At 42.0% G+C, this 20,089-nt stretch overlaps 3 protein-coding genes across 3 annotated transcripts; 1 reads left to right on the top strand and 2 right to left on the bottom strand.

Annotated features, from left to right (window-relative positions):
- Nucleotides 1-2,064: 2,064 nt before the first annotated feature.
- Nucleotides 2,065-4,269, bottom strand: Fam24a (family with sequence similarity 24, member A). The gene is made up of 3 exons (NM_001109158.1): nt 4,168-4,269; nt 3,219-3,343; nt 2,065-2,408 (listed from the first exon to the last, which is right to left on the bottom strand). The coding sequence occupies exons 2-3, from the start codon at nt 3,332-3,334 to the stop codon at nt 2,228-2,230; spliced, it is 297 nt and encodes a 98-aa protein (NP_001102628.1). The 5' UTR covers nt 3,335-3,343; nt 4,168-4,269; the 3' UTR covers nt 2,065-2,227.
- A 4,770-nt stretch (nt 4,270-9,039) lies between these two features.
- Nucleotides 9,040-12,451, top strand: Fam24b (family with sequence similarity 24 member B). The gene is made up of 3 exons (NM_001396453.1): nt 9,040-9,118; nt 11,117-11,252; nt 12,066-12,451. Exons 2-3 carry the CDS (start codon nt 11,119-11,121, stop codon nt 12,289-12,291), a joined length of 360 nt encoding a protein of 119 aa, NP_001383382.1. The 5' UTR covers nt 9,040-9,118; nt 11,117-11,118; the 3' UTR covers nt 12,292-12,451.
- A 2,839-nt stretch (nt 12,452-15,290) lies between these two features.
- Sycp3l1 (synaptonemal complex protein 3 like 1) lies at nt 15,291-16,183 on the bottom strand. Its single transcript, XM_063279684.1, has one exon. The coding sequence runs from the start codon at nt 16,073-16,075 to the stop codon at nt 15,365-15,367; it is 711 nt and encodes a 236-aa protein (XP_063135754.1). The 5' UTR covers nt 16,076-16,183; the 3' UTR covers nt 15,291-15,364.
- Nucleotides 16,184-20,089: the final 3,906 nt, after the last annotated feature.

The following is a 20,089-nucleotide window of genomic DNA, read 5'->3' as shown; positions in this document are numbered from 1 at the left end:
TAGGTTTGGGGTCTCAGCATTTAAATGCAAGTGAACACAGCCCACATTCCTGAGAAGCTGTCTCCAGTTGATAACCACTTAATTTGCAAGTGAAAAATTTGTTTTCTCAAAAGTGTCTCGCTGTATGTACAAACCACTCTTAAGACCCGGTCCCATGCCCAAAAGTAGATGGCCAACACAAACTGAACTCGGTGGTATTTTTGGAGGGCTTTTTGTTAGCTCTCACAATGCTTTGTCTGGGATCTCTTTTTTTTCTTTTTCTTACACTACAGGTCTTTGCTTATACATTATGCTTTCTAATGTAGTATTTAGAGGACTTCCACGTTTTCTAATGTGTTTTCTCTGTGTCTGTGTTTCTTGTGTGTGTGTTTTCTTTGACCCTGTTTCTCTGTTCATTTGCTCGGTTTGTCCTATTCAGGTTTGTCTGATATTTTTTTTCTCTCTCTTTAGATACCCCTTTGTTTTCTAATGTAGGAAAGCAAGAAAGGATATGGACTTGGGTGTGTGGAGAGGTGGGGAAGCTCTGGGAGGAGTTGAGGGAAATGGAACTAAAATCAGAATTTATTGTATGGAAGAAAATCTTCTTCAGTTAAAAAAGTTTTAAGTACGATACAGTAAAAATGAAAAAGAAAAAGGAAGGAAGCAAAAAAGAATGAAAACAAACAAACAAACAAAAAACCCAGGAGCAGCATGGAACAGAATTCAGGAAGAATTTAGCTTGGAAAAAGTCATCTCACTTAGAGGCGTTGTTGTCTCTTTGGGCACAGGAAGTTTCAGTCTTGAACCTAACTTTTTTTTTTTTTTTTTTTTCTTTTTTTCGGAGCTGGGGACCGAACCCAGGGCCTTGCGCTTGCTAGGCAAGTGCTCTACCGCTGAGCTAAATCCCCAACCCCTCTAACTTTTAAAATTATTTTAGACATTTAGCAAAATAACGTCCCGTCTTTAAAACTGCTTACATGTCCTCTTTGCTTACACTGCAGCATAGTCCGGTTGCCGCAGACCACCCAGGGGAGTGTGTCAGCAGAGTGACCAAGGCTTGGATTTCAGGTAGAGAACGGATTCGTCGCGACAGACAGATCCAAACTCGAGGTGTGTGCTGCTGCAAAAAGCTTTACTTCTTGGCATAGATTTAAGCAGTTAGAACAGGTACATCATAATTGGCAGTCATCCAGCTCTTATTCATCACCCCACCAAATGTCCCTTGTAAGGAGGAAAGCAGAACATATAGTCTAGGAAACAATTCTCAACTGCAAACAATAGTTTAGAAAACTGCAGTTATACTGCCAGACTTGTGGGCACCAGGTATGCATTCAACATTTACCTTTGTTTTAATAAAGTTTAAACTTTATATTTATGGCCCTCAGAATAATATGGAAACTTTTGTAACCATTCTATAATTTCTTTCATTTCTTGTTCGATATTAATTTTTCTTTTCCTTCTAGTTAACTCCTGATAAGTTTTTTCAACTTGTTGGAACTTATCCATGATCTTTCCAAAAGAGTCACTATTATTCTGAATCATGCTAAACAAAACTTTCCCAAAAGGGGGAAAAGGCTTTTCTGGAACAGTCATGTTCTTAACAGCTGCAATTAATTTCTCTCCTATTTGCTGGGAACTAATGGGTGCAGCAGGTAAATTCATCGCAGCCGTTGAGTTCATCAGGATCATGATGGTGTAAGACGTTTCCGTCTCTGAACTTTCAGTTCCTGAGACATCTAAAGGTATATGACCATCTTCCCACACTGCTATATTCTTAAAATCAGATATTGTTGACAGGCTTAAAGTTGCTAAGATCACCAAGGCTAGAACACAGAAGGCACCTCCACCGCAAGCGTAGACCCTGGTCATCATCTTTCTGTAGGGAGACGGCCAGGGCCCTCCAGGAGGCCAAGCCGTTCCAGGCACCTGTCTCTGTTCTGGATAGAAACGAAGCACAAGAGCTTCAGGTCACACAGACTCCACTGGAGTGAGTGTGGCATCCGGTGACAGGCTAGTTGCCTCAAGTCTCCAAGTGAGAAAAAAATTTACAATAAAGGACATTCATAACCATTGCCATCACCAATTAAAGGTACAGGAGCATTTTGATTATTGTGTGCTTAAAGTACATAAAGACCATATTAGAGAGTAATTAAGAATATAAACATTTCAGAAATTGACTTGAAAAATAAAGCATTCTACTAAGAAGGGAATACTGATTGTGAAGATTTTTGTGTCCACCATTGCCATGTCAGAGTCCCTCATTTGTGCCACAAAAGCAAGGTGGCATGGCGCCAACATCCTTAAAGAGGCTACAGTTGTCACAACACTGGAGGGGACGACAAGGATCAGCAATGATGGGCTTGCCCCGGATCATCTTCTCAGAGACCGCCTTGGTTGGATCCATACAGCTTTCCACTTCCCTTGCGCATCTTAAGAAAAGACACACAAAACAAGCTTACAGTTTTTCTTCCCACTGAGCTTCTTACAACGATGAGGGCTATGTGAGAAAGTCCAGGGTGGGAGCCCATCATACATGTGACACCAGCCTTGGGTTAAAGCTCTCTGCTCCTTTCCCATCTTTTCCTCTCCTACAGTTGCTATGCGTGTGAGACCAGGACACCATTACAAATGAAGGAGAGTGAATTGTACCCCAGTGGCTGCTACAGACCCAGGAAGTGTGGAGATGATGGAGAAGGCACAGCAGTTGGCTGGGCTCAGCTCTGGCCCCTACAATCTAAGTCCCTAGTAAGGGACACCATCTCTTGTCTGACCTACATCCCTGTCAGCTGTCCTCCATGGACTCTATTCTCTTGGCCCACTTCACTCTTCCCAATGAGCGTGGGAACAGGTGAGCTTCCCAGTGAGCAGAGAAGAGCTCACTCTGGCCAAGCTCTGTGTGAGTAGGAGACAGCCCATTCCCAAGGCATCCTCTGGCTTCTCCAGTCTACATATAGTACTGAGTACAGAAAGGATGTCCGGCATCCTGATAAGTAACTGAAGGTTCACTCCTGTGTCTAAGTGACAGAAAAGTGATGCTGGCACCTATGCTGTCCAGGCTGAGAGCAGTTGACTTAGGGGCTCACAACCCCAAGCTAGGAGAACCCCCAAACTTCTGTGTCCACTTGCCCTCACTCTCAAACCTGACAGTGGCTCTTGACTTTCCCCTACAAAGGCAGTAAGAAGTGACCCAGCTCCAGCAGAGGGCCCCAGTGTTGTCCCCTCAGACTCCCACTACTCACTTCAGGGCCTTGGATATTTTCAGGTAAAGACAGAAGACGACAGTTATCAGTACAATTGCAGCTATCAGCAAAGTGCTAGCGATACCAATCATAACTTTCGTCCTCAAGTCGAACATCTCTCACATCTGGCAAAGAAGTTCAAACAGTTCAAGTGGCTTCACTCCCAAAGAGCCACTTGGCCATCCCCCTCCCCCAAATTTCTTCAGTGAAAAAGAAAGGACCTAACGTATAGATTTATGGAATTCTTCAGGGTGGCCCGAGCTGACCTCAGGTGAGTAGGAGGGTGTGTTTGTGGTTGAAAAGGGACTTGGTTGTAAAATCCATTTATCAGGCAGTGAGAGGCCCTTGAAGAACAAACAAACCTGCACTGGGGCCTCTCCACAAGCCTTATGAAGTGTGCGCACAGAGAATCAAGTACGTTGGGTTAGACCTTTATGGATTCAGGGAATGGTTCTTCAAAATGTTATTGCCCAAAACTGCTTAGAAGGTACACAACTCTATTTTGAAAGTGGTGCTTTTAGGGGGTGGGTGGGGGACCTGGAAAACAGACAAACTAAGTTTTGCTCTCAGTATTTAAAAGATTTGAATGCTTCTAGCCAACCCCTTGCCAAGGCTGCGACAGAGGCTTGCACAGACCATGAACCAGTGTTCTCAGGAGTCTCTTATGGCTCAGTCTGTCTTCTAGCAGGCTATGTGCCTCCCTGCTAAACCTTAATCCTCCCACAGAATCCTCCTCTTCTGGACTAAGCAATAGGCTTAGTCTAGCATCTGAAGCCAGGAAACAGCAAGCCCAGAGAGGACAGAAAACAATATGACTACAAAACCAAGTCATCTGTCCAGCATTAAATTAAGGATAATTATTTAAACACACACACACACACACACACACACACACACACACACACACACACACCTGTGATTTGAGAAAGAAGGATCCAAATAAACACACCTGTTAGATCAGTTAAGATATGGGCCGATGGGCCTCACTGTTGGAGGTCTGAGGTCTACCAGGGATGCTAGCACCAAGCCAGCCTGTGTGACATCAACCCACAGCCCCACCTCCTCAGAATTCCAAATTCCATTTGGACTTTTGTGTTCCAAGAAATACAAATACTATTTTGGACCACTTAAAGTCCACCATTTGAGAGTCTGTTGATCAAAAACTGGTTAACTTTCAATTATTTCCAAAGACAATGGTGGATCGAGGTGTTTGAACATCCTTACATGATTGGCAGTGTTTCAGCTGTACAGTGAAACAATGTAAATCTCTTCACTACCAAGATTCAAGCCCACTTTCAGTGACACTGGCAGAGTCTCACCCTACATGGTTGAACAAATGACAGAGAGGACACCTATTTTAGACAGATTTGTGCTGTATGATTTTTTTCCCCTTGACTTCTTTTCCAGGAACTATTTATTTTTAAAGGATTTATTTATTTATTATGTATACAATGTTCTCCCTGCATGTATGCCTGCAGGCCAGAAGAGGGCATCAGATCTCATTACAGATGGTTGTGAGCCACCATGTGGTTGTTGGGATTTGAACTCACAACCTCTGGAAGAACGGCCAGTGCTCTTAACCTGCCGAGCCATCTCTCCAGCCTTATTTATTTATTTATTTATTTATTTATTTATTTATTTATTTACTAATTTTAACCTAAGGTGACCTCAGAAAAAGCTCCACACCCCCTATTAGGATACTTACCCTCTCAGCTTTGTTCAGATGCAGATTTCTTTCCAGGAACATAAGTTATTTCTTTGGTGAGAAAGTTCAGTTTCCAGAGGGATCAAGTTACCTGAGACAAGTTTTGAGCCTGATGTTACACTTGTCACCTAGCAATAGACACCCAATTACACATCTCAGCTGAAAGGAAAAAATTAAGAAAATGCATTTAAGGAAATTCTCTCTCCATATATCTATATATCTATATCTATCTATCTATATCATGCATATAACATAAAATAACTAAAACAGTGTCAAGACTTGAGGCAATCTTTTTACTGTCAGCCCTGTGAAGTTAAAGTTATGTACTTCTGACATACAATGGCGAAGAGTATACATCTTTCCCACTTTCAGACTGGACATCCAGGAGTTCAAACGCTTTAGCTAACCATCCCGTAGCCCCAGAAAATATGATAATGTCTCTCTGGAACTCTTACATGTTGCCGGCTCTTGGAGGGTTTCTGCTGCTGGTAAACTCAGCTGTCCGTGTGCGTTAGGGAAGGGCTGTTGGCCCTGACTGTAGTCTATAGCTGTCTTCTGTAGAGTTGCTGATTCTCAGTTCATTCAGATTCTTGATGTGAGCATGGGAATGGCCCAAGCTCTTCCCACAATTGGAACAAACAGAAAGTCCTGGACTTACTTCTACCCTTTGTCTGGATACCTGCAGTTGGCCCATCTTCCAGTTAGCGGATTCTTTCTCCTGCATGCTCAAATTGACTATCAAGTTCTGCTTAGTGTTATTTATGATAGGTCCCAACTCCATAACTTCTACCTGGCTTTTCATTATAGTTCTCTTTTTATAAGTATTCTTTATGATACATATTTTCTCTTAGTTCTTTAGATGTGGCTTTCTTTGAACATAATTTTTAAATGGCCAAATTAAATCTTTTTCAAAGTAGGGCCAAAGTCTTACTTGGTCTTTTCAAATAACATCTTGATTGATAGTTCTTTTTTTTTTTTTTTTTTTTTTGTGGATTCTACTTTTCAAAGATTTATAGTCAGTTTTGAAAACTAGATTATTTGTTTGTTTACTTCTTTTTGATTTTTCAAGACAAGATTTCTCTGTGTAGCCCTAGCTGTCCTGGAATTCACTCTGGAACTCACTCCATAGACCAGTTTGAGGCTGGCCTCGAACTGCCTCTGCCTCCTGAGCACCGGGATTAAAAGCATGTGCCACCACCTCCCAGCCTGAAAAGCAGATATTTTAAGTGGTACAACATGGCATCTTCTGTGTTCCCAGGACTGCCGTTGCTGCTGTTGGATTATGTAGTTTCTTTAGTGACTTGCCCAGCTGATTCTCTAACAGCTGTGTCCTTTGTTGTATGTGGACACTGATTTGCCCAGAGGTGGTTAATATTTAGACAAAAGTTTCCTTAAATTCTTGGAACAACAACAAAATCTCCCAGTCTTTGCTGAGAGGCTCAGTGTACCTTTGGGTCATGCCTGCAGCACCGAGCCAGACAGCTGAGAACCATGTCTCAGCCCCTTCTTCCAAAGGAAGGGCCTCCAACATCCTCCAGTAGCTTAGGGCTAGCTCACACTTTTCTAGGAGTGTTTATAATCCTACTTAGGCACACGACTTTATACATATGCATGGCCTTTAGACTCCCAGGAATATGTCAGTTATCTGAAAGCCATAGCATTTGGGAATCAAGGTGTCAGGTTCAAAGGGAACTCCTTTCCCTCCAAATTTCAAAAGGCAGAAGGGTCAGATGACTATCTATGGGGCCTGTTACCATACCTAAGCACATCCTGGCCTCAAGAACCCCTCATTGTCACAAGTACCTGTTACATACTTTGAAGTTCACGCTAGCATCCTAGCTCTTCTCACCTCCTCCCCTACCCTCAATTCCCCCCTTCCAGATGCCTCTGCTTGTTTTCTCTCTTATTTACAATAAAAACCTTCTTCCCCTGAATCACATGGAGTGATCAGGTCATCAGCTTATACACTAGGAATAATTGTCACTCAACTTTCCCTTCAGTCTTATTTTTGTCAACAAGCTGGAGTCATCTGAGAAGAGGGAACATCCAGTTGAGAAAATGCCTCTATCAGATTGGCCTGTAGACAAGCTTGGGGAGGGCGCTTACTTGATAGATGATTGATATGGGAGGTCCCATCCCACTGTGAACTCTGCCATCTCTGGGCAGGTGATCTGAGTTTTATAAAAAGTGGAGTGATCCATGGGGAGTAAGCCAGTAAACAATGTTCTTCCATGGTCTCTGCTTCGGTTCCTGTCTCCATGTTTCTGTCTTAAGTTCCTTCCTCGGTATCCTTTGGTAATGGGTTACAACCTGTAAGCTAAGTAAATATTTTTCTCTCTTAAGTTGCTTTTGGTCAGTGTTTTGTCACAACAAAAGAAGAGAAAACTAGGACAGCAGCCAAGGTTTTTGTTTTCCTCAAGCTTACAGTTCCAGGCACAGATTTCTTCTTGTGGAGTACACCTCAACTCCAATCAGAAAGCAGTTGTTACCTCTGTCCTCTCCCCATAATGGTCATGCCACTATTGCTCAAGTGGCTACATGGGGCCTGGCAGGTTAGTATTATAGTATTCAGGGTTCATTGATCTCTTTTCTACCCATGAGGCCTACAAAGCACCTTCAGGCCCTTGCAAGGTAGCCATTAGGGGAAAAAAAGTTTTCCTGTCAGTTCCAACTTGGTTTCTCTATGTTCTGAAAGTAAAGCCTGTGGTATCTTTAGCTATAGAGGCTTACAATCCAATTATGGTGCCCAACCAAGAGTGTTTCTCTTTGACTGAGTATTCCATGCATGGCATTAAGACTTTTCATTTAATAAGCTATGTTTTCTGGGAGTAGCACTATCTACCCGTGCTACATATGTTTCAACTTTGTACTTCCTTAAAATGTTACATATTTAATATTTTAGAGTTATTTTGTGTTAGTGTTTCGCCTGCATGTATGTATGTATTCCTGATGTCCATGTAGGTTTGAGGAGGGCATAGGTTTCTCTGGAACTGGAGATATAGATGGTTGTGAGCTGCCATGTGGGTGCTGGGAGTAGAACCTGGGTCCTCTGCAAACACAAGAGCAACAAGTGCTCTTAACTCCCTAGCTCCTCTAAAATTACATTTTAAAAATTAACGACATAGTGGGTTTCTACAAGAACTTTGATGTGGCCTTAGTTTTCATTAACCAACCCCTCATCCTCTGCTCTCCCTCATTCACCTGCCCCCCCCAATCCCTGCCTTTAACTCTCAATATCCTTCCCCCTATTTTAATATCATGTGTTCTACCATTACTCCCCTCCATTCGGATGCTTCTCTCCTCTCTCCTGGGCCCTTTCTGACTACTGGGACATATGTACTTGAAATGAAACACACAGATCTTAATATATCAAGCTAGGATCCAGATATGAGAGAGAATGCAGTTGATCTTTCTGGGCCTCGGCTATATCACCAGTGCTTTTCCAATTCCATCTATTCTCTTGCACATTCTATTTCATCTTCCTTTGCAGCTGAGAACTACTGCATGTGTGCTGTATTTTCATTATTCCATCATCAGTGGACGAACATCTAAGCTGATCCCACTTCCTGGCTCTTGTGAATGTAGAGTTTCTTAGGCCTGAAAAGGTTGACATAGTCACTGCTATTCTTGGCCTCAGGTTTTTCCCAGAGCAGCAAGGACTAACCTGTTGCATTGGCCTCTCTGGATTGGAATACCTTGAGGACAGAGAAATACGATTAAAGCATGTGTCTTACGTGTGTCAGTTCTTTGGGATCTTTTTATCTTAACCATAAAGGATGATATGACGCCAATGGGTTTATGATTGAGTTCTCTTACATGACCCCATATTTGGGTAGCTAAAATACAAAGTCTAGTCAGTTTTCTATTATTGGCTTTTTAGATAAATGAACATTCTAAGACATTGGCTTTCTCACCTTACGTCTTTTTTTAAAGTCCAATTTTACTTTCGATTAGCAGTCAAATTCTAAGTTTCTCTGGGAGAAATAGAGTCTAAAAAGGGAAATTAGGAGTTACACATATTCAGATATGTTTGGGCAAGTTGTGATGAGGCTTGTTTGAGCATGGAACGGAATTCAGAACTCTGTGAAAGAAAGCTGGTATCTAGAGAGTTGATGTCACACAGCATGTGTCCCAGACTAGGCGAGATGTAAGAGCTAACAATGGCTGTCCATTCCAGCAGGCCGCCCTTCTGAAAGTAAGCTCTTCAAACTTAGACCTCAATAATTTCAATTTTCTTTCTGTCTTGAGTAACATTTTAAATCCTTTTAAAATGTCACATGTTACATATGAATACTACGTATCTTGATCATATTCTACCCCTCTGCCTTTCATCTCCCATACCCAGAAATCCCCCTCACATCTCTTTCCTACCCTCTTGTCGTCTTTTCTTTTATAATCTACTGAGTTCAATAAGCGACACCTATGTGCACATAGGTGTGGAGCCATCCACCATGGCTTGGGCAAGCTTGTAGTGGTCATGTCCCAAAGATAATTGAGTCTCTTTTCCCAGAAACCCCCAATAGCTGTTCTCCAGGCACGGGGCCTCAGGAGGCCCCACCCTGTAAATGCTGAGATTTTAACTGGCTCCATCTTATGTAGATTATCACAGCTGCCATGAAACCATGGCCACAAGACAGCATCACACAGTGGTCTTCGTGCCACATCCTCTGACTCTTATTTTCTTTCCGCTTCCTTTCCACAATGTTTCCTGAGCCTTAGGATCTAAAGTTGATAATATTTGTCCCATCTATGCCTTACCACTCAAGTCACTTATTCTTAGCACTCTAAACAGTTATGAGTGTAGCCATTAACTACTGCCCACTGCAAAAAGAACCTACTCTGGCCGGAGTGGAGGCCAGCATTGACCTATGGGTATAAATATGAATATTAAAAGGCAGCTTAACATAACCATTTAGCAAAGTAAGAGTATGGGTTCCCTCCTAAAGCCTAGATAGACTTCCTCAGTCAAGTTTTTTTTTAAACCAGGATTATATTATCAGACATGGTTTCCCTCTAGTGGAGCAAGCCTCAGATTCAGTCAGAAAGTAATGGGTTACCCCCACCCTATGCCCCAAACAGTAATGCTACTATTGCCTCATACATACTACCCAAGGTACATACTGCCGGGCAGGTTAGTGTTGTAGCACACAGGGTCCAGCATTGAGGAAGACCTCTGATCTCTCGTTTCCCCTATGAGTTTGTACAACACGTTGTGTCCCTATGAAAGCTAATCATCAGGAGAAACTTTCCTGATCACTGCGACATCGATTTCTCTGTTGTGCCACCAAAGTGTGGTGTCTTCAGCAAGAAGGTCTTATCATCTAGTTACGATGGATAGCAAAGAACATTAGAATTCCTTGGTTTTTTTTTTTTTTTTTTTTTTTTTTTTTTTTTTTTTTTTTTGGTGTTTCTGGGGCCTCCCTGACCAGTAAGTCCTAGGGAGTTAATCCATGATTGGCATTGTTTCTTAAGGTTTATTTTGTTCATCTAATTGCTGTCTAATTGTATTAGTATTGGCTTCCACCCAGCAGTGAAGAATCAGAAAGCAGTAAGTGGGCTTTGGTGGCCAGAACATCTCCGTCACCCCCCACTCACTTTCCCTCTGAGAGTGTCAGAGTTAAGTTTAAGGAAGTTAATTATTCCAAATGAGAAATGTTGAAGATTCGGGTCTTAGAAGAAAAGAAAAAAAGGGATGGTTTTCAATACTCGAATTTCCACCCCCAACCCTGCTGCCCAGAACACACTGCAATTACACAATGGCTCTTCCAGCTTCTCAGACTGGAGTTCTGGCTTAGAAGTGGTCGTTCTTTAATGAGGCCTTTGAAGCTCACGCTCAGGGGGCAGAGACTTGTGACTCTGAATATGAGCAGAATTCAGGAGGCCCAGACGAGTGTGCAGGAAGCAACTGCTAGTTCCAGGGTAGGCCCATCTATTACCGAGCGTGTCTTAACTCCTGCCTGTGTGTCTCCTCCACTGCCTCTCCTTCTGTCTTCAGACTGCCCTTTGGCTTTCACTGCCTGTGAATTATACATTTGAAAATTTTCCTTCTAACCTACCTTGGGCCAGGTAAGACCTGGTTTGCAGGTGTCTGTGTTTGAGGTTCGTTTCCCTCTTACTGAAGGGAGTATGTGGAGGCTGCTATGGGTGTGTGGGAGGGACGCCACATTCACTGCTTCTCTACTTCTCTGCCCAGGTATGTTTAGTTCTTTTGACCTCCGGACGATAATCATGATCGTCATTGGTAGTGGGATCCTGGCAGCCATGTTTCTACTGACAGGAGTTGTGCTCTGTCTTTACTCCAAAATAGCCAGGGCTCTGAATCCATCTGGGTAAGAATGAACAATAACCCCTCTCATGGGGCACTGGGGCCCTCTGCTGGAGCTGGGTCACTTCTTACTGCCTTTGTAGGGGAAAGTCAAGAGCCACTGTCAGGTTTGAGAGTGAGGGCAAGTGGACACAGAAGTTTGAGGGTTCTCCTAGCTTGGGGTTGTGAGCCCCTAAGTCAACTGCTCTCAGCCTGGACAGCATAGGTGCCAGCATCACTTTTCTGTCACTTAGACACGGGAGTGAACCTTCAGTTACTTATCAGAGTCCTGCCAGACATCCTTTCTGTCCTCAGTACTGTAGACTGGAGAAGCCAGAGGATGCCTTGGGAATGGGCTGTCTCCTACTCACACAGAGCTTGGCCAGAGTGAGCTCTTCTCTGCTCACTGGGAAGCTCACCTGTTCCCACGCTCATTGGGAAGAGTGAAGTGGGCCAAGAGAATAGAGTCCATGGAGGACAGCTGACAGGGATGTAGGTCAGACAAGAGATGGTGTCCCTTACTAGGGACTTAGATTGTAGGGGCCAGAGCTGAGCCCAGCCAACTGCTGTGCCTTCTCCATCATCTCCACACTTCCTGGGCCTGTAGCAGCCACTGGGGTACAATTCACTCTCCTTCACTTATAATGGTGTCCTGGTCTCACACGCATAGCAACTGTAGGAGAGGAAAAGATGGGAAAGGAGCAGAGAGCTTTAACCCAAGGCTGGTGTCACATGTATGATGGGCTCCCACCCTGGACTTTCTCACATAGCCCTCATCGTTGTAAGAAGCTCAGTGGGAAGGAAAACTCTAAACTTGTTTTGCGTGTCTTTTCTTAAGAACTGGAAAGGAGTTAGACGATCAACTCTGTTCTGATCCGTGCAAGACCACCCAGGATCAGATCATCCGGGTCAACAGCCTCAATGCTGACACTTGCCGTCCCTTCCACGGCAGCACAATTGGTCTTGAGAACTGCCAGCCCCTCCAGTGTTTCAGTGCATGTGGCACGTATGAAGGCGCTAACTCCCTGACACCTTGCCTTTGTAACACAAAGGAAGGACTCTGACACGACACTGGCGGATAAAAGGAAATCTTCACCATCAGTATTTCAATTTCTTAGTACAATATTTTCTTACTCAAGCCAATTTCTATTGTGTTATAAATGTCGTGTACTATCTAACATGGTATTTATGTACTTTTGTATAAATGTACAATAATGAAAACAATCTCTGCCTCTCTCGTGTTTCTTAATTATATTTATTATACTACTACGTGTATTCCAGGCAAGGACCAAACTCAGTCACTCAAGTTCTCGAGAATGGGAGGGTTGCATGGGCACCAAGTCAGTCTTGGGCAAAACTGCAGGTGCAAGCTGACAGACCACCACTGCAGAGACAGCTTGCAGCATTTCTCTCCCTCAGATTTTTCTTTTTCTCTCAGGTTTTTCTCTTTCTTTTTCCTGTCTCAGTTCACCTCCATCTTTTATTGGTTGCACACTTCCTTGTTATACAATAATTTATAATCAAAAGCCCTTTCATTATTTTCCTCAAGCCCATTATGTTTCTTGAAAAAAGTATGTCACCAGAAATCACAATACACATACAAAGTCACAGTTCAGTGTCTGCTAAAGCAAGTTATACATTAACTTTTTTTTTCACATTCAGCTGTTGTTTATTGCCAATGATTTGTACTCAAAATTATGCATCCCGTTCATGTGCTGGCCCCAAAGCAGGCCAGACCCACCATAAGTTAGCTTTGCCCACAGCACAACTTGTGCTTTAGAAAATTCTAAATGATAAATAACAAAGACTTTCAATCTTTACCTTTTCTGATCTTTGCAGAAACTTAGCACAAACTCACAAAACTCATGTCTAGGTATAAATGGTACTATTCTCTTCTCTTTTGCTTTTCTCCTTCTAGTTCTGTTTTATTAAAGACACTATCATAGTTCTTTCTCACTCTCTCTGCATTTTGAGGCTGTTGTAACACAATGTTTTCTTCCTTACACCTAGACCCATGGTATGTATATGATAACTATCACCCCTCCTATGCAGTTCTCTTTTCTGTGCTTTAGACTTTATAATCAAAAAGTTACTAGGAAATATTTCCTACACAACACATTTCTCAGAGTCGCCCAGAGAGTTCATGCTTTCTGTATTAGTAATTTACACATGCTGCTTGAAATGCCTACTGAGAAACACTTCCATCCTCTGCCTCCCTGGCACCTAATAATGACCAGGCCCTTAAAATTAATTAAAATGCTTCTCTCTGGTTCTGAGTATGTTTTAGTATACCATATACACCCAGGATGTCCACACATCTTAGTAATAGATATGAGGCATATATACATAATATGAATTCTACCAATGTTTTAGGGAAAATGAAGGTTGAGGTTTGCTTCTCCAATTCTAACATCATTTTCTTTAAAACTATTGGCCTGTGAGGAGATCGATTAATGTCTGCTGTTATCTAAAACTCATTCTAATAATATGCAGATTTAATCCATCATGTGTACATAGATAATCAATCAGGCATAGCCTATTTATTAAATAAAACACACTCTGCACAAAATGTTAAATCCTCAGAACTTACACTGTGGAAGAAGAGAACCAACCCCACTAGGTGTCCTCTAACCTTCGCAAGTGCATCATTGTACATTTTCATACACTCCCATATAAAAATGATTTTTCAAAAAGAAAGTCAGATATATGATGTATACACAGCCTGACTCTCAACATCTGGTTCTCTCTTGGGCTACATTAGTGTGTGTCTGAACTGACAGTTTGGAGAAACTGGAATCTGATATCCACCAGCGATGACCTCAGCAACAGATGCACCAGTCCAGGAAATAATGAAGCTTTCACATACAGTTTCTTTGTCTATTTCTTCTTTAATTCCACTCAGGCTCCCAGCCTCTTACGATGCTCTGACCCACATTCAGGGCAAGGCATTCTCCGGTACCTCTCGCCATCTTCCACGTAAATACCTTCACATATATGCCACAGGTGTACATTACTAACTCCCTAACCAATTCTCAGTCCAGTCCTGCTGACAATAGTAATCCATCACGACACATGGCCATTCAGGTACACAGGGAATTTAAAGCACAAATGCCTTATTTGTCCATCAATAACTGGGAGCATAAGAAAAGTATGAGGTATATATATTCATAAAGTACCATTCAGATATCCTAAAAGAATGGAATGCTGCCCTTTAAAAAAAACTGTATGCAATCTCAGAGCATTACATTAAGGCAAAGAAGCCAGACACTCATCACACATGTTCTTTCACATACATGGAAACAATTTTAGAAGGACCTGAATATAGAACAGTCATTTGAGGGGGCTATAATCAATTGGGCAAAATGCAAGGGAAAACTGGCTAGATAGAATCTTTACAAGGTGGTCCTTGTCATTGCAGATGTGTGCACATATGGGTAAGACAGAATAAGTCTCGTGAATTTGTATGATTAAGGCATATGCACCTATTGTAAAAATAGGCATAAACTATGCTTCACAGGTCACAATCAAAGTGGAAAGCACATGGAAAGAGGAGTCTACCCTCTCCTTCCTCTGGGACTAATATACCTTTTCAAATAATTCGATAATTTCCTCATTCAAAGAAATAAATTAATTGAAATATCTCAAGTAGATTGTTAAACAATTTCAAGTGTCATTTAACAGCTACGCAAACTAATTACAGGAACATTAGCTATCTGGAAATGCCACAAACCTGCTCCCCTATGTCTATGTCTGCCCTAAGACCTTCATGGGAACTTTTGGTTTTTCTCTTTGTCATCAGTTTTAGCAGTTGGATTTTATTTTCTGTAGGACAAATGTAAGTTGCAGTAGAGAAGCTTTATAGGACCACTGAGTTAATTCTACTGTGTGCTACCAAATCTATCTAAGAGTGTTACTGTCAGCTTCTCTGATTCTGACCAGGGGCCTGATAATTCAATATTTACCACCTTGTAATGTCTGCAATTCACCAAACCGCTCAGAGCTCACTTAATGGTTAAGGGACATGGAGTCTCGCGTATACCAAACGAAAGAATGACAAATGAGATGATGGGCCAATTTATATTATAATTTTTGGTAGTGTAAGGCATGTTTTGTGCATGTCACATGACATGATCACCGCTAATCTTCTTCATTATCCTCGGAGAACAAAAAATGAAGACATGATTCGATAGCTGCCAAGTCCTGTTGTTGATTTTCTGTCTCAAGTTTCTTCTTCAGGCTTTGCATTTCATTTTCCAATTTGTTTTGCTCAATAGCATCAAGAACTTTGTGCTCATCCTCAAGAACTTGGACATTCTTTAGAAACTGATCAGATACAGTTTTTGCTTCATCAATGGTCGCTCTCTGCGCCATCATAGCATTGTACATAGTCCCTGCACGTTGGTTGGATGAATTAACAAAACTGTCGTCTTCTTGTCCGACTTTCATCACATCCTTTTCCCATTGTTGGAACAAAGGCTCAAACATCATAGAATATTTGGAACGAAGCATCTTCCTTTCCCTTTGTTGTGTTTTAAAAATACGCACAAGCTTTTCATTCAGGGTGTCGATAGAAGTTTTTACATCTTGGCAATACTGTTTTCTCTTTGCAAGGTGAGACTTTTTAGGGTCACCGTGAAGTTCTCGTGTCATCTTCAGAGCAGACCCCCTTGCCTGCTGATCGTCTTGGTCTGATGAAGAACTGTCCTCATCACTGATCTCAATCACATGCTTTTCTGCTGGTCTGGGGGGAAAATTGTGATGGACAACATCATCATCAGATTGAGAATCCGAAGACTCCCTCGGGCGCTTCGCAGTTTTGCTTGTAGCCTTCTTCCCCTTGTATGGCATGTCTTCTTGTGCGAAGGTTTGAGCCCTAACCCCTAGTGAACAGCTCCTACCACATTCCCTTTCCGGCCTCTCTCTCCTCAGGCAGCCTGTGGTGCCTTGTGCGGAATTCTTTTCATACATTAACTTTTAACTCTCAGGAAAGCTTCTAAATCATAAGTCATCTGGGCGTAGACATGCAGTTCAGCATCAGCCTAAGAACAGAAAGATGCTGAACAGGTAGGGTAGTGTTAATGTTTTTAACTTGCCTCAATTTGCAGAATCTCTTTATTAAGCTCATCCAAATATCTACTTGTACAATGCTTTTCAAGCTCTTTTCCATTTGTAATATTAATTCCTCTTGCAGCTTCCCTCAGGGTTCCTTCACAAGCCTGAATTCTATCTCTTAGAACTTGTACCCTAGTTTTCCTTAGGCAGACAATGCCAGGGCGTCAAATCAGTAACGTTCCAGTCTTTCCAGGAAGGTCAATTCACTAACCCAGTGCCCTCTCCTGGGGTCCAAACTCAACCTTTTATCTTTTTTTCTTTTATTGGATTTTTAAATTTACATTTCAAATGTTATTCCCTTTCCTGGTTTCCCGGACATAAGCTTCCTATCCCATCCTGCTCCCCTTCTTTTATAAGGGTGTTCCCCTCCCCATCCACCTCCCCTTCCTGCCCACCCCAACATTACCCTACACTGGAGGGTTCAGCCTTGACAGGACCAAGGAATTTTCCTTCCATTGGTGCCCAACAAGGCCATCTCCTGCTACGTATACAGCTGGAGCTACGGGTCAGTCCATGTATAGTCTTTGGGTAGTGGTTTAGTCCCTGGGAGCCCTGTTTGGTTGGCATTGTTGCTCTTATGGGATTGCAAGCCCCTTCAGCTCTTTCAATCCTTTCTCTAATTCTTCCAATGGGAGTCCTATTCTTAGTTCAATGGTTTGCTCCTAGCATTCGCCTCTGTATTTGACATGCTCTGATTGTGCCTCAGGAGACATTTATATCCGGCTCCTGTCAGCATGCACTTCTTAGCTGTAAATATATATATGCTGTATACCCACATGGGGCAGGCTCTGAATGGCCATTCCTTCAGTCTCTGCTCCAAACTTTGTCTCCATATCCCCTCCTATGAATATTTTTGTTCCCTCTTTTAAGAAAGATTGCAGCATCCGCATTTTGCTTATCCTTCTTGAGCTTCTTTTGGTCTGTGGATTGTATCTTGGGTAATTCAAGCTTTTGGGCTAATATCCACTTATCAGGGAGTGCATATTATGTGTGTTTTTCTGTGATTGAGTTACCTCATTCAGGATGATATTTTCTAGATCTAGGTTTGCCTATGAATTTCATGAAGTCATTGTTTTTGATAGCTGAGTAGTACTCCATTGTGTAGATGTAACATATTTTCTGTATCCATTCTTCTGTTGAAGGCCATCTGGGTTCTTTCCAGCTTCTGGCTATTATAAATAAGGCTGCTATGAACATAGTGGAGCATGTGTCTTTGTTGTATGTTGGAGCATCTTTTGGATATATGCCCAGGAGAAGTATAACTGGGTCCCCAGGTAGTGGAATGTCCAATTTTCTGAGGAACCTCTAGACTGATTTCCAGAGTGGTTGTACCAGTTTGCAATCCCATCAACAATGGAGGAATGTTCCTCTTTCTCCACATCCTCGCCAGCACCTGCTGTCACCTGAGTTTTTGATCTTAGCCATTTTGATTGTTGTGAGGTGGAATCTCAGGGTTGTTTTGATTTGCATTTCCCTGATGACTAAGGATGTTGAGCATTTCTTTAGGTACTTCTCAGCCATTCGATATTCCTCAGCTGAGAATTCTTTGTTTAGCTCTGTACCCCATTTTTAATAGGGTTATTTGACTCTCTGGAGTCTAACTTCTTGAGTTCTTTGTATATTTTGGGTAATAACCCTCTCTCAGATGTAGGCTTGGTAAAGATCTTTTCCCAATCTGTTGGTTGCTATTTTGTCCTAATGACAGTATCTTTTGCCTTGCAGAAGCTTTGCAGTTTTATGATGTCCTGTTTGTCAATTCTTGATCTTAGAGCATAAGCCATTGGTGTTTTCTTCAGGAAAAATTTCCCAGTGCCCATGTGTTCAAGACTCTTCCCCACTTTTTCTTCTATTAATTTGAATGTATCTGGTTTGAGGTGGAAGTCCTTGTTCCACTTGGACTTAAGCTTTGTACAAGGCAATAAAATGAATCCATTTGCATTCTTCTACATGTTGACCTCCAGTTGAATCAGCACTATTTGTTGAAAATGCTATCTTTTTTTATTGGATGGTTTTAGCTCCTTTGTCAAAGATCAAGTGACCATAGGTGTGTGGGTTCATTTCTGGGTCTGCAATTCTATTCCATTTATTTACCTGCCTGTCTCTGTACCAATACCGTACGTACACTGTTTATCACTATTGCTCTGTAATACTGCTTGAGGTCAGGGATGGTGATTTCCTCCAGAAGTTCTTTTATTGTTGAGGATAGTTTTCACTATCCCAGGCCTTTTATCTTTTTTATTATACATATATCTTCCTATTTTCCCCAATAATATTTCTGAATCAAATTCTCTATTATTAGAGATCTCCCCTTGTGGGGGTTCTCACCACTGCTCATTAGTTCAGTAGACCCAGCTATTTCTTCCTCTTTCTTGTCCCTTGTATTTTTTATGGACATCCCTGTGTTTAGTGACCCAGGCCTAGTGTTCCTCTTTCTTGGGGTCTTCAATTTTCTTAACTACTAAAACTTCAGGTTTCTCAAATGTATTTCTGCTTCAAAAATTTCCTGCTTCGAATATTTCCTGGTACAACTTAATCATCATGAGTTGGCTAAGATTTCTCAAAGAACAATTAAGGCAGTCAGCCTCCGCATCCAGAACCCATTGTCCCGTTATGCCTGGGTTGGCTGCTTGAATGGCCAGGACCAGAGTAGTTTATTGCTATAGACATCAGAGCCATTTCCTTCTCTGCCCTCCATCCCTTTCTCAGATATATGTATTTTTTACCGAAGTTGTATTTCAGGACAAATATGGTATAGAAAAAGCAAAACAGACATGCATACAAGGAAAAGCAGCACCATCTGTATGCTGGAACGTCAGAGATGCATTATTCAGGTTGACAGTGCTCCCACAGCTGAAACTGTTGTCATGCAACTGCATTTGCAAACATGCCACACCTGACATATTTCCTACTATGAGATTTAGGCAAGCAGGGACGCAATATGATTTTAGTAAAAGTAGGAAAAAGAGTACAAAATATAAGAGCCCTGCACTCTTCCAGCCCCAGATGGAAAAGGTAAGTCAACTTCAGGGCACTTCCAACTGGAGCAGCAGTTAAGTGTGGGAAACTGGAGTAATGGCAGTGGTTCTTTTGAGAGCTTGTTCCTCCTCAATCCAGCTTGTCACTCACTGGGAGAGAGTGGGTGCATCCTGGTGGCCTATCTCTTGGTTTACACTGGCTGACATTTAAGATTGGACAGACCTTGGTGGCTTCTAAAGAAAGGGAACATGGAGCATAAGGAGGCCTACCTATAATCCAACCTGGGAGCTGGGGGTGGGGAGGATCCCACGCTCCAGGTCATTAGCAACTACACAGTGAGTTTTAGCCAATAATATAATATATACATATATAAATAATATATATATATAAATTATATATATACACACACACATATATATATATACATATACATACACACACACACATATATATATATATACATATATATATATATATATTAATGTGTGTTAGCAGATTTCCCCACTGCCAACCACTCAGATTGCACATCTGGTCAGAAGCAGATCACTTATACTGACCAGTGCCGATTCGGCAGATAAAGTCAACTATACCAAAAATCTGTAACCTAAGACCAAAGCCCAGGTTCCCTTTGTTACCCCCCAGGCAACAGATCACACCTTTCTCTTCTTTCTCTTCTTTGTACTAGGCATCTGTAGCCCTTTCATAGGACAGATGTTTCTCCCTTAATGGCCACGAATTTCCTCTCCTTAGCTAGACCTGTGAACCCCACAAATA

This window comes from Rattus norvegicus, chromosome 1 (assembly GCF_036323735.1).
Source record: "Rattus norvegicus strain BN/NHsdMcwi chromosome 1, GRCr8, whole genome shotgun sequence".
Taxonomy (NCBI): domain Eukaryota; kingdom Metazoa; phylum Chordata; class Mammalia; order Rodentia; family Muridae; genus Rattus; species Rattus norvegicus.
This window is presented reverse-complemented; position numbering and strand designations above follow the sequence as displayed.

Coding starts and splice junctions, on each gene's coding strand:
- Fam24a (NM_001109158.1), bottom strand. CDS start 3,334: ATGTTCGACTTGAGGACGAAAGTTATGATTGGTATCGCTAGCACTTTG. Junction 2,409..3,218: donor AAAATATCCAAGGCCCTGAA/GTGAGTAGTGGG, acceptor TCTTTTCTTAAG/ATGCGCAAGGGAAGTGGAAA.
- Fam24b (NM_001396453.1), top strand. CDS start 11,119: ATGTTTAGTTCTTTTGACCTCCGGACGATAATCATGATCGTCATTGGT. Junction 11,253..12,065: donor AGGGCTCTGAATCCATCTGG/GTAAGAATGAAC, acceptor TCTTTTCTTAAG/AACTGGAAAGGAGTTAGACG.
- Sycp3l1 (XM_063279684.1), bottom strand. CDS start 16,075: ATGCCATACAAGGGGAAGAAGGCTACAAGCAAAACTGCGAAGCGCCCG.